This window comes from Ochotona curzoniae, unplaced genomic scaffold (genome assembly GCF_017591425.1).
Source record: "Ochotona curzoniae isolate NIBS_2020 unplaced genomic scaffold, NIBS_Ocur_1.0 contig_2688, whole genome shotgun sequence".
Classification (NCBI taxonomy): domain Eukaryota; kingdom Metazoa; phylum Chordata; class Mammalia; order Lagomorpha; family Ochotonidae; genus Ochotona; species Ochotona curzoniae.
This window is the reverse complement of record NW_024465553.1, coordinates 13,377,917-13,390,120: the sequence shown is the minus strand read 5'-3', so window position 1 is coordinate 13,390,120 and position 12,204 is coordinate 13,377,917. Positions and strand designations below refer to the sequence as shown.

Sequence of the window (12,204 nt, the reverse complement as noted above, 5' to 3'; positions counted from 1 at the left end):
TAATCATGTATTGCATGGATCTTTGATTACTAGTACTTAGCCAATGGAACTAAATAAAACACGATCCAGTTCCAAATTCAAAGAATATTCAAAGAATATTCAACTTAACCAATTTAGAAGGCATCCAAAATTACTAATCACAATTACGTGAAACTTCATCTTTTTGCATTTTGCAACAGAATAAAGCTTATTTGTTTTTTCATCTGTTATTTTTTATTACTCACCTACTTTCACAGAAAAACAGAGCTATAGCTGAATAACCAAGACACAAGCTTCCCCCAACAGCCAAGAAAGTGAGTGTGTGGAATGTATGTGTGAGTGTGTGTGTGTGTACCAAGTGTGTGCCCATACTTATAAGACTGAATACAAACACTCAGATGGTCTGGAAAACATACGTGGGAAATGGCATCATAAAAGGCTGTATACAGATTCCAACATTTTTTGCAGCTAATTAAACTTGCCTTTTAAGCTCCATTTTCGCCATCTTTTTGGAGCTTCGGTGTGCCTTCTGCGAGCTTCAGCTCAGCATTCAGCGATAACAAGGCTATCCAAGACCAAGAGCAAGTGGGGCCACACTGTGATTGTCAGAGAGAGAACACACTAGCCTCACAGCACCCACTAGCTTTTCCTTTAATAGATAGCACAGAGTAGAATTCACCCACTGAAAGTATACAATACCACATATATGTTTCAAAAAGTGATTGTCTCCACACAAAAATGTAATATTTGTTTTCTTTTTCAATCTCCCTTTTCCCCCTCACACTATCCTACAGCGTAGGTTAAAATACCCTGTTTTCCTCTGTGGTTCCTCTCTGCCCCTGTGAACTGAACTCCTTTATCTGGACTTGTGCATATTTGTTTCATGGCTAACAAATTAGCATCACTCCCTCTAGCTTCAAGGTGCAGCCGTCATGCTCACTAACCTTCCTGCCTCTTCTAGCTTGTAGGCGTGGTTTTCTTCTAGCGTTTTTCTCTCTGCCTGGAAAGGAACGGTGAGAATTTGGATGATCATTCTAACCATTCCGACCGAAGCATCTTGGCATCCACAGTACCCTCATGCGTCAGGTAGTCTGACAAAGGGACTGGCACAGCCACAAACCACAAGACAAGAAACTACTTAACGCATGAAATACCAAGCTCCTAACCACATGGTCTGGCTTCGTGGGTCAATTATCGGGAAGCATTTGGGAATTTTCCAGCTGGGTTCTAGCCATGCTAAATAAAGCCTAGGTACTGAGCTTTATGTTCACATAGATGGCAGTTTTCCTAATGTAGCAATTATTCAGATGAGGTTTTTTGTTTTTTTTTTCCCCCCCAGTTCCCAAACCATGAGTCAGCCATATCACTCCTTCCCCAGGGTACAGTAAGCACAGGCTGAATCAGGAATGTCCCCTCTTGGGCTTGGGATCTTCTCGGTCACGAATTTTCAATAAGAGGTGACAAAGCTACCACGTAACCCAAGGTCATCCGAATGGTGAACGAAGTATTGAGATGTTACCAGTTTATGTTCTTCCTTCAGGTAAACTCCAGTCTTTCAAGTGAGGCCATGGATCTCAGTGGATATAGTGGATTCAGCTTTTAATTTCCTTTACAATATTTCTTATTAAATAATAAGCTCTATTATCATCATACCTTTAGCCAGCTAATCTAGATTCATCTCTTGTTGAAATTCTTCTCCAGCCAACGCCGGACTTCTTGGAGATTATAGCAGAAGGGGCCCTTTCCTCCCAGATAAGCAATTTTCTGTCTCTCTACGATGCACACGCGTTCAAAGGCTACCCCGTAGGCTACGTTGGCGTTATTGTCCATGCGGTCAGCCACAACTCGGCACTGGGGCGGCAAGGAGAAACGCTCCAGGAGCTGGTGGGCTGCTGCGCATCGCTCTTCCTGGTTCCGATGCTTCTTCACCTCAAAAGATAACGAGGAGTCCCCAGGCACTGCCCAGCCGTCTGAAGGATGTGCCTCGTCAATGTAGACCAGCAGGAAGTCCGCCACGGACGAGAACTCTTCCACCAGTTTGCTGAAGGCTGGGAGCTGGCTGGTGAAAGGAGGTCAAGTGGCTGAGCCAAAGTTGACCACCAGTGGGCGCTCGGAGCTGGCAAAGTCAAGGAGGTGGCATTCCGCTCCATCAGCAGTCTTGTCCCGAGCCCCGTTCCCGCTACTGTCACCTCCTTCAGGACTGGTGACACACACCACACTGGAATTGGGGGCATCCTCACCCAATTTTACCTGATGGTGACAGAAAAAAGAAAGAACAGGGAGAAAATGCCAGATTAAACACGCTGCCACTTCCATACAATTAGTTCTAACAGAATGTGAAATTTCTGTGAAAACAAGTGGTAAACATATCATTGATTTGAACAAAACTCATGGCAGGTTAACATAAAGAAATGCTCCTACAAGGATAAAAGTCTTTTTCATTGTGTATAGTATCAAAAGGTAATTATTTTCATCACTGAAGTTAACTCTTCATAATTGAGGCTGAACTAACTTCCTATCTCTCCTGGCAATGCCTAATGCACATTATAAATACATGATTTATTGACTTCATCATAAAAGACGGAAATGAATGATCTACTTCAAGACAAATTACCTTGGTTTGGGGAGAAAATGCCTCATTTTGGACTCCAAAATACTCGGGCAGGAACCTTATTTTCTCTCATTATGCTAAATCCCTTCATCTGTACCAGTGGACCATGGTGTTAAGAGGCTGTGTACATGGGTACAGTGTGAGAACCTGGCTGCCACCCTGTGCAAGCAGAGTTATTGCCATCTGACCTGGTCAGTGTGTCAGCTTTCCCATGGTTATCGAAAGGTAACACAGGAAAAGAACCCTCAAACTTCAAGGTATTCTATGGGGAAATGGCAATAAGCCATAAATTTATTTTGATGTGAAAAATTTGAAACCCTGCGAGTATATATTTCATAAAACACACTTGCCACAAACTTTTTAAGGATGCCTTGAGCAATCGGTCAGTATGTGGATGTGTACAGCTATTATCAGATACCATACCGACATATTAAGCAAAGTAGTATTTCCCTGGGCAATTCTGTGTTTTAAAAATGTCCCGAGAAGAAAACATCTCCCCTGAACTTTGCATTGCTGCTGTTCTGTTGTGGTTCTGTTACCAGAACCCAAAAATTTCTATTATCAAAACACAAAAACATCATTCCACTTTGGTCAGTTTCTTATTTCCTATATGCTTTTGTATGATATTCTGTCTAATCTAGGAAATCAGTAACCATTTACTTTCCTATGACTTATTAACAAGCTCCTCTGAATTACAAAACATTCAGGCAGAAGAGGCGCAGAAAAAAAAATTATTGCACATGTTTTTTAAATCACTGAACATAGAATGAATGTTTGAGGCCTTTGGACTCTCAATTGGTAACAAAAAGCAAGCAGCTTGAAAGAGCCAATTACTTCAGTTTGAGTTAATACAATTGACTCTTCCCTTAAAATGGTTTAATCAAAGCCAATAACACTTGGGACAATTTACGACAGTGCAAATGATTTTTACATACTATCCTTAATATTACAAAGCCCTTCCAATTGGATCGACTTATTTCTCTCATATAAATACAGCTGCATATTACACTGCCGTTAATTGAAGTCACTTAGAAGTGAATTGTTAAAGATGCAACAATCCAAAGTGATACAAAACACCCAAGGGCTTTTATTCCGAAGCTACTGTTTAATGTCAATGCACTAGTCCTTTTAAGGGCTCAGAACTGAAGCTCTTTCAGTTCTGAAAAATCCCAGCAAAGGGGGGTTGGAATCATATGCTACTACTTTTCTAATATTAAAATAATAACCTTCCTTAGCAAAGGAAGCTGTTTGTGTGACTTTAAAAAATGATGTTTTTTCAGTCATCACCAGAAAGTTATTTATTTATGCTGATTTTCTTGGCTAATTTGCAAATGACACTACATAGAAAAATCTAAGAAGTGACTTTTTACCATATACTTTCATATAAACTAGATTAGCCTTAACATAAGTTTTAAATTTCTGGATTCCCATTTTGAAGTATTATAAACCTTCTCATCTGGAGATTGCCTAGGCACATTTTTCCAGATCCAGATGATGGGTTGCCTTCCCATTACCATCATGACTCCCCATGAAAACTGCAATGTTTTAGGAAAGATGTTTTTAAGGACATTGGTAGGCTGCCTGCCCCAACACACTGTGACAAGGACACTTAAATGTATTCATAAGAGTATCTGGCACCAACTTAAATAAGCAACCTGCTTACGGGAGAAAGATCACCTCTGTACTACTGACGAGCAAGTTCTGGTGAGATGTGAAAACATCCCCTTCCTGTTGGCACCTTCTTGTGACCCTCAAACAAGTTGGTGGCCTTGACCAAAGTGGCCCCTAATGCTGATCCTCCCTCGAGCTGTATCTCTTGTTCCTTGCACTGTTATTCCAGATCATTCAACTACATAATCTAATCTGCCGAATCAATAACTGACCAGCTCTTTCGTCACCTACTGTGTGTTTTCTTGGAAAGCTAAGGCACTCTTTTTCCTCTTCCAAAGATTCAAGGTATGTCTCAGGCACTGGATTCTTTCCAAAACACATGACCAGTCACCTTAGGAAACTTAAGACAAGTGCAATTCTATCATTTCAAAATTAAAAATGAAGAACGTTACCAAATACACCTAATATTTCAGTCTGTGGCTTCAAAGTTTTGTTAGATGGAAAAGACTTAGCTTTGTTGAATTAGCCAGTGAACAAATGTTGGCTGTTTAATCAGTTCATAAAATGACACCTCATAACACCTTTGACCTGCAATGAACATTAGCATATGTGACAGATAAACTCAGCAAGGCAGATCAATTTACGCATAAGAACCTTTGAGCTTGCCTACAGCATCTTGCCATAATCAACTCCCAGTGTTGTTGGTATATTCAACCAAAGCAATCTTAGCTGGTCAGTGAATAACAGGTAAGCAGTTGATCCTTTTCATTTTTTATGAGTGGCGATGAGACCCAGAAGTCAATCGGAAGTTTCCAAGCATATGCTATTATTCATGAAGATGACAATGTAAAAGGAAATATATGCAAGAATGACAGTGCTAATTAGACTAGGAAAGAAAAATGCTGACTCATGAACCACAAGTCCATGTGCAAGCAGACCAGTGGTCCACTTCATAAGTCTCACAATCACAAATTTTTCCATCTTTGCTTAACATGATGGAATCTGGCTTAAGCAAAATAGAGGGGAAAATAACTTTGGAAATTTGAAAAAAAAATTTTTTTTTCTTTAAACTACAAATATAAACATTATTGTTCATTTTATCCTCCACCCTGATTTGATCATCTTGAACACTAATCTCCTATTGCACTAGGGTTTCCAACCAAGAATGTCTGGGTTGGCTTGGCTATGCACCCTGCTGAGATCCAACGGGACAATCACCACTGCCTCAAGTGATGGAAGATTCTTTGCTCTCCCCGGGAGCAGAGCATTCCTTGACACAGAGCCAAAACGATGAAGAAAATAAAACTGGTCCCATAATAATATGTGGGCAGCAGGAAAGAAGCTCAGCACAAACAAGTTATCCCTCGGTCCTCCCAAACCACGCTTTGAATTCCCACAGTGGCACACGGAGTCTCCTGGCCACAAGTTACCTATCATCTTGATTTCTCCTTCTGAGAGGGTTTGTGTTTGGTTTTTGTCCTTAATGAGACATATTTGCCAAAGAGGCATTCAAAAGGCATTTTTTACTCTTGCGGAAGAGTAATTAGGTCGGTACCTCTTTCCCTGCCAGCATGAGCTGCTCTAAAGAGAACCCTGCCCAGTATTTAATGCCCAAACACAAGAAGCATCATTGCCACTAATTGGTCTTGAAGTTCCGATGTTCCCAAAGGGTCTCTTTATTTTGCAAGGATCAGAAAGGACACACGTAAAATGTAATATCGTCATCACTGACTTTTCTCTCTCTCGTCTGCAGGAATACAGTTATCCATCCTTGCTTTTTTTTTTTTTTCCAATCAACATCAACAAGACACCAACAAAGGATGTAAATAAAGGATTTACATGTTTGCCCCAGGGAGAGATCTCTGGGCCAACCTCAGTCATTGCTGCAGACTTTATCAGTATAGTCATGAGTATAAATATACAAGCACGTGAAAGTTTGGACTCCCTTGACAATGGGGTTTCTTTCTCAGTCAGTGTTCAGTGCGTAGAGAAAGGGATAATACTGCTTTAGCATGTGGGCTGTGAAACACCAAGTGAGGGGGAGAAAGAAGCCATTCATCAAGTGCAAGCTGGAAATGGAGCATATACTACTAACCTTTTCTTTTGCTTTTTCCCCTTTTCTTTTCCACAGCCTGAAAAAGGCTTCTGAACAAACTATTTCATGTGCTCACGATTCAAAAGTAAAAGCAAATGATAAAAAAAAATGGGGGTAGATGTGTGACCAAAGTTTTGCACATGCTTTTAGCTCCCCAAAGCCCTGGAAATGGCTTCATTAACTGTCAGGAAGTTTCAAATTCTTGGACATAATGACCGAGCTACATCAATGAACTTAGAAACGTGGCCAAACAATCATTAAGAACAGATTTAACCATTTCCGTTCAGAATGGCCAACTCAATCGGAGCCGGAGAGGAAGCCTCGTATTTTCAGTCTCAGCTGCCTTTGGTTCTTCTCTTTTGGACTCATACCTCAAAAATACACTGCTCAGCCCTATCATTTCCCAGGAGTTTATTCAAGGAATGCAGACACTCCGGATATGGGCTGCTTTGGACTCTTTGGGGGGCTGTTTCTCTCTTAAAAAGAGCCATTTTCCATTGTAGAAACTAGTGTCAAAAGGCTTGAGGTGAATGAAGAAGAGAAGACTGTTGAGACCCTTTCAAAACCAAAATTATACGTTCCAATGAATATGCTTTCTGTCCTGGGCAGTATTAACTGTGCACAAGCCAAACTGCTTGTCAGTATCTATACTGCCTGTTTATTTTTACAGTTCATTTAGGTAAGAGCCAGGCTCCCAGACAGGACAGTTTACCTACTGGTTGCACAGCAGTACAAGGACGCAGTGTTCAGGTGCAATGATATTGACCAGAAAACTTACATCACAAATATCTGTTACCTCAGAATCTCTCTGACAAGTCTGTAAACTCTGTTCAGTCAAAATTCTACCCAAAAATATATCTAAGCCTCTGTTATCTTCCAAAACATCTCTATAGTTTTAAAACTCATTCAATGTTTTCATGAAAACAACTATTTGTGAGTTTGCTGTAATTTTTCAGATTTATTCATTCCTGCATTGCTTTGTGTGGGGACAAAAACAGTAGGCTCACACTTCCAACTCCACTTCATCTAGAGCTTTTCCAAAGTGTCTGACAAGGAGACAATTAAAAACAACGAAATCCTGTCTAATTCTGTCATAGGTGGACACACCCCTCCGCCTCCTCCTGGAAGCCAGAAAATAATGCAAATCAGGATTGCAAAAGACTGTGACGCCATCTCCGAACCTCCCCCACCCCCCACCCCCAGGGCCTGCAAACGGCCACACCCAAAGGCTATGGCACACATGCCCACCTCATTCAGAAAGTGACTCGACCCACTAGAGATGTTCTGAGTGACCCTCAGGTGCCAGGACAATGACCATCACCCTGGCCATAACTCAAGGCACGGACAGATCCCCTTTCAGTTCAAACTTGTGGTCGCCATGCTTCCATTCATTACACGTGCATCCAATACTGTCTCTGGATGTATGGGTCCTTTGATCGCCTCTGCTCATGGCAACTATTATACAAAGCATTTAAAGCAAACATAACAATGTCAGTCATGAACTTGGTCACTCATTAGTTGAGTTGGCACATGCCAAGAAATACAGAAAAGGAATACACAGAGCTTATTGCATAAAGAAATCCCAGACGCCCATCCTTCCTAATTTCCTGAAATATGAACAACGTATTGCCACATATTGGAATACTATGCATTAGTGAAAAAAGTAAGTAGTAAAAGTTTATTAAAGAAGTATTCAGGTGCTTTTCCATATTTTCATTAATAAGCTGCTTCCTTGGAGAAACCATCTCTACTTAACACTTGTGGATGATATTAGAGTGTTCCTGGTAAGATATACATGCAGCCCAGTAAAATTCATCAGAGAAGTCTTTTTTTTTTTTTTTTGGTCAACAGTCATTCAAAAAAGTAAAAATAGACTTAGTTCAAACCATTGACAATTCCGTGTTATCTGCGAGCATGTACAGGATGTAGACAGGGAGGTTCCTAATGAATGACATACTTGATAAACTAATGGACTCCCTTACCCTTCTAGAAATTCTCCATCCCTAGAACAAATCTGAGACATTTCACATCCCACGCATGTGCTTGAGGAAATGGATCATTTCAATACTCCACTCACCTCTCCCACTCACCTCAGCACACACTCACATCAAACCTACATGAACTTAGATCACTGTAACCTGAAGCACTAATCCAAAGTCTCAGAAGGGCCTTCTCATTCACCTGTAAGACTTCTTGCTACTTACTTCTTTAGCCAAAAATGCTAACATCCTGCAGGTTACCCACAACAACAAAGAAATAAGTTGTAGTGAAACTTCCCTAAGACACAGTAGGTGGTTTATTCTCACAGATTCAATTTTTAGTGAAACAACCTCGCCCTAGATTCTGACTAGATGTTACTTCTTGGTGCACAGCTTTATTTTTCTAGGGCTTCTTGTGGAGGAGTCATTTTCTTTTCCTCTTTGCTTCCCAATTCTTTGATTCTGCCTGCCAAAAGTCCACATCCTTGTAACACCTGGCCATTCTATTTCTCCCAAACTTCCTTCCCTGGCATCACGGGCAGGGTCCCTCAGTACTAGGAGGGAAAAACCAAAACTGCCTGATTTAACACAACATCTGCTTCGAGAATTCACCCTTCCCCACCCTTGAGGGATTTCAGGCATCCCAGGGGGCAACGCGGATGAGGGGAAATTGACACAGAGCAGTGCCCAAACATTCCTCTTTGCCCCTGAAAAATCTTAGCTGAAAAGGCACAACCAGTACCTCCAAGCAGCAAAAAAAAAAAAAAAAAAAGTGGGGTGCCAACGTTTTCCATTTAGAAACAAGGATCACGTGGTCTGGTTTTGTGAGAGCAGCTCCGAGATGCAACCTCTGCAGGTAAAACAGGTGACCATGTGAGATGTGTAGGCGCACGTGACATCGGCATAGGAATGAGCTATTCCACTCTTTCTAAATTGCAATTTAGGTTACTTTTTTGTTTTTAGTGGGAGGGGACAAAAAAAAGCAAAAGTGATTTCCTTTTCAAAATAGGGATTTCTGCTAGAACTTCCTTGGACAAACTGCTATGTAGGGATGGAGGACTCAAGAGTTTGATCAAGCTTTCTGATGAGTTCAAACCCACATGAGCACAGAGCAGGAAGCACCCGTGCCTGCTTTAACCCTTACCTCCACCAAGAGTGAAGAGATTGCCACGCTCGGTCACTTTTGCTGTCACCACTGTGTTAACAAGAGAGTATTCAAGAACCTTTCTCTTCCCTTGCTTTTCAGTGCCCAGCCCCTCCATCTGTCTTTTCCAGGGTTCCTCAAACAGCCTCCCGTTCCACACGCACCACAATTCCAGTTGCTGACAAACGCAGAATCAACAGAGCAATCTCACCTCCCCTCAACATGTCTGATTATTCTCAAAATTATTCGAAGGGTTTGACTAGTCTTTACTCCAACATCACAGCACGATATTAATATTTCTTATGAGAAAGATTACTGATGTCCTCTCACACAATTATTCTGGTTTCACATCTGTCACTCTCATGATCTAACCTGAGCAACAGGTGTGGAAAGCGAACACAGACTCCCTGGTCCATAGCCACTAGGCACCGCCCAGAGAGGGATCCCAAACTTCCAATGGACTCCAGTCGCCAACGGTCCCGCCCTTGCCTGCCCCTGGTGACCCAGGGAGAAGTCCACTGGCGGGGGACTCACCTGCTTGTAGGCGTCAAGGAGGAAGCTGTTCCACACACAGCGTAGTCCCTCTGAGGTCAGCATGCGCCGCCACTCTCCGCGGGTGGACTTGGAGCGACTCAAGAGCAGCACCACGTGCTTGAGCAGAATGACCGAGTCATAGAGCGCCAGGAAGAGGCAGTTGGAGAAGAAAACTGGCAGAATTTGCAGTGTGATCAGCAGGTCTACGCTAAGGATGCCCATCTTCTCTGCCTCCTGAGCCAGCCCCGTGTGGCTCCGGTTCCCCTTCACCCTCTTATTTAAAAGGGGGGAGGTGGTAGAGGGGGTGGGGAAGGTAAGGGGGGAAGGTTGGGAGGTGGGGGAGAAGGAGAAAAAACTAAATTAAAAGGAAGCCCAGGCTGTCTCCTTTTTTCAAAGGAGCGAAATGGCAAGACCAAGTTCAGTCTCTCCAGCCCAGCAGTTGGAGTGTGCCCATCAATTCATTCAATCCCGAGCTGCTGCCTTTTTTTTTTTCAGGATTTAAGATTTAAAAAAAAAAAAAAAACTGGCGTGCCCGTCCCTAATCCAGTTACCCCTGTCAGAGTCCGTTAAAGACAGGCAGTTGTACTTTCATTTCCAAGCACCTATGAGACTGTAGCAGAGACTGCAAATTTTTCCTTTAGCTTTTCATTGTCTCTATGTTCTTTTAAACGGAGCCTGTTTCTTGGGTTGCCAGAGTTGTTAAAATGTGCTTTGAAGGTAGTTTGGTTGTTGTTCTTTCTTGACTCCGTTTTAGACACACTTTCTGTCCGCCTCCCAGCCTGACTCCTCCTGTTCCTCCTCCAGGAGCGGCTGAGTCCTCTCCTCTCTCCTTCTGGCTTTTCCTTTCTGCTATCTGTGGTGCAAAGTGTCTCTCTGCAGCCCAGTGAGTCTCCCCAAAGCCTTTTATACATTCTCTGGCTAATTGCTGCAATAGAGAAATGAAAGCCTAATCTTGGTAAAGATCTTGACGTCATTGAGAAAGAGGGCTTTACTTTGGCCAGGACTACAGTGAATAGAAAAGCAAAACTCGACAACTTTTTTTTTTTTTTTTTTTTTTTAGAAAGGGTGAGGGAGAGACTGTGGAATTTTGCTTTGTGATTTAAAGAGAAAGAAAAAATTAATGCTTTGACAGCTAGCTCTCGGGTAATGCTTCCAAACTTTGGGGAAAGTAATTTAATATACTGTGTAGACTGATGGGTTACATTCTCTCTTCTGATTATCATTATTAAATGATGAGTTTGTTATTAGCAGTATTAGTATAAGAAAAGTTCCTGGAAGACAGGTAGCAAAAAGAAAGAATATGCATAGATGATCTCTACCCCGGCTCTTATGAAACATGAATGTTTGACTTGTAATTGTCACACCTTCCTACCAAGAGTTGGTCTCTTCATCAAATACGCGACCTAGGTCCTTGAAATGTTTTTGAGTCATACTCTCACTTAAGGAAACATAGAACGAGTTGTGAGGTGGAATTTTTTAAAAAACATTTTCAGTAACATTGCCTTTCTCTAAAGTTTCTTGGAGAAATCTGATACACATTTTCTTTTTAATTTTACTGAAACTATCATTGCCAAAAACATTAAAAAAAAAAAAAAACCACTGCAGACATGAAAGGAATAGGTAACCTGACCTTTTCGCTCTATTTTGTTTTTATGCAGATAAAAATTAGAATTTCTCATTGAAGAGCATGACAAGCCATACGGCTAAGAAATGCATTATTAATAAGAGGACTCCTTTAAATTCCTTCCTTCCTCTGCTTTTGTTAGCATAACCCCTAAGAGACATGACAGGTTAGAAAATCTTCCTTTTTGCTTGAAAAATAAACTTAAGCCTGTAGTTCACTGGGAGCAGCTGGTTCCAGGTGCCCATGGACCATTGCTCAATGACTTCTCCCTTTTGTCTCTAAGACAAGTTTTCAGGCAGACCGCGCTTGGAGAGAACGCCACACCTGTCTCATTCTCGCTGCCTTACTTATCATAGATGAAGGTGGGGCAAGTACAGACACGGGTGGTAGGGTACAAAACATATCTGAAAATTAATTAGCTGAGTTTTCTGTGTGCACAGAGCCCCATTAAGGCTAAGCTAAGTAGCGGTGCAAGCTGTGTTCAGTCCGTTGCTGTATTTTGTCCTGTGGCTAAAACCTGTAGGATTAACAGACATAAAAGCCTACATCAAAAGTCCTCCACTTAGGAGGTGGGAGACACACAGGCTCCATTCCACAAATCAGTGTGCTTTGTTTGGTGGCGAGCTT

General features: G+C 41.8%; 1 protein-coding gene across 1 annotated transcript; it reads right to left on the bottom strand.

The window, feature by feature from the left end:
- Positions 1 to 426: 426 nt before the first annotated feature.
- Positions 427 to 10,212, bottom strand: DIO2 (iodothyronine deiodinase 2). The gene is made up of 2 exons (XM_040975585.1): positions 9,954 to 10,212; positions 427 to 2,229 (listed from the first exon to the last, which is right to left on the bottom strand). Exons 1-2 carry the CDS (start codon positions 10,173 to 10,175, stop codon positions 1,654 to 1,656), a joined length of 798 nt encoding a protein of 265 aa, XP_040831519.1. The 5' UTR covers positions 10,176 to 10,212; the 3' UTR covers positions 427 to 1,653.
- Positions 10,213 to 12,204: the final 1,992 nt, after the last annotated feature.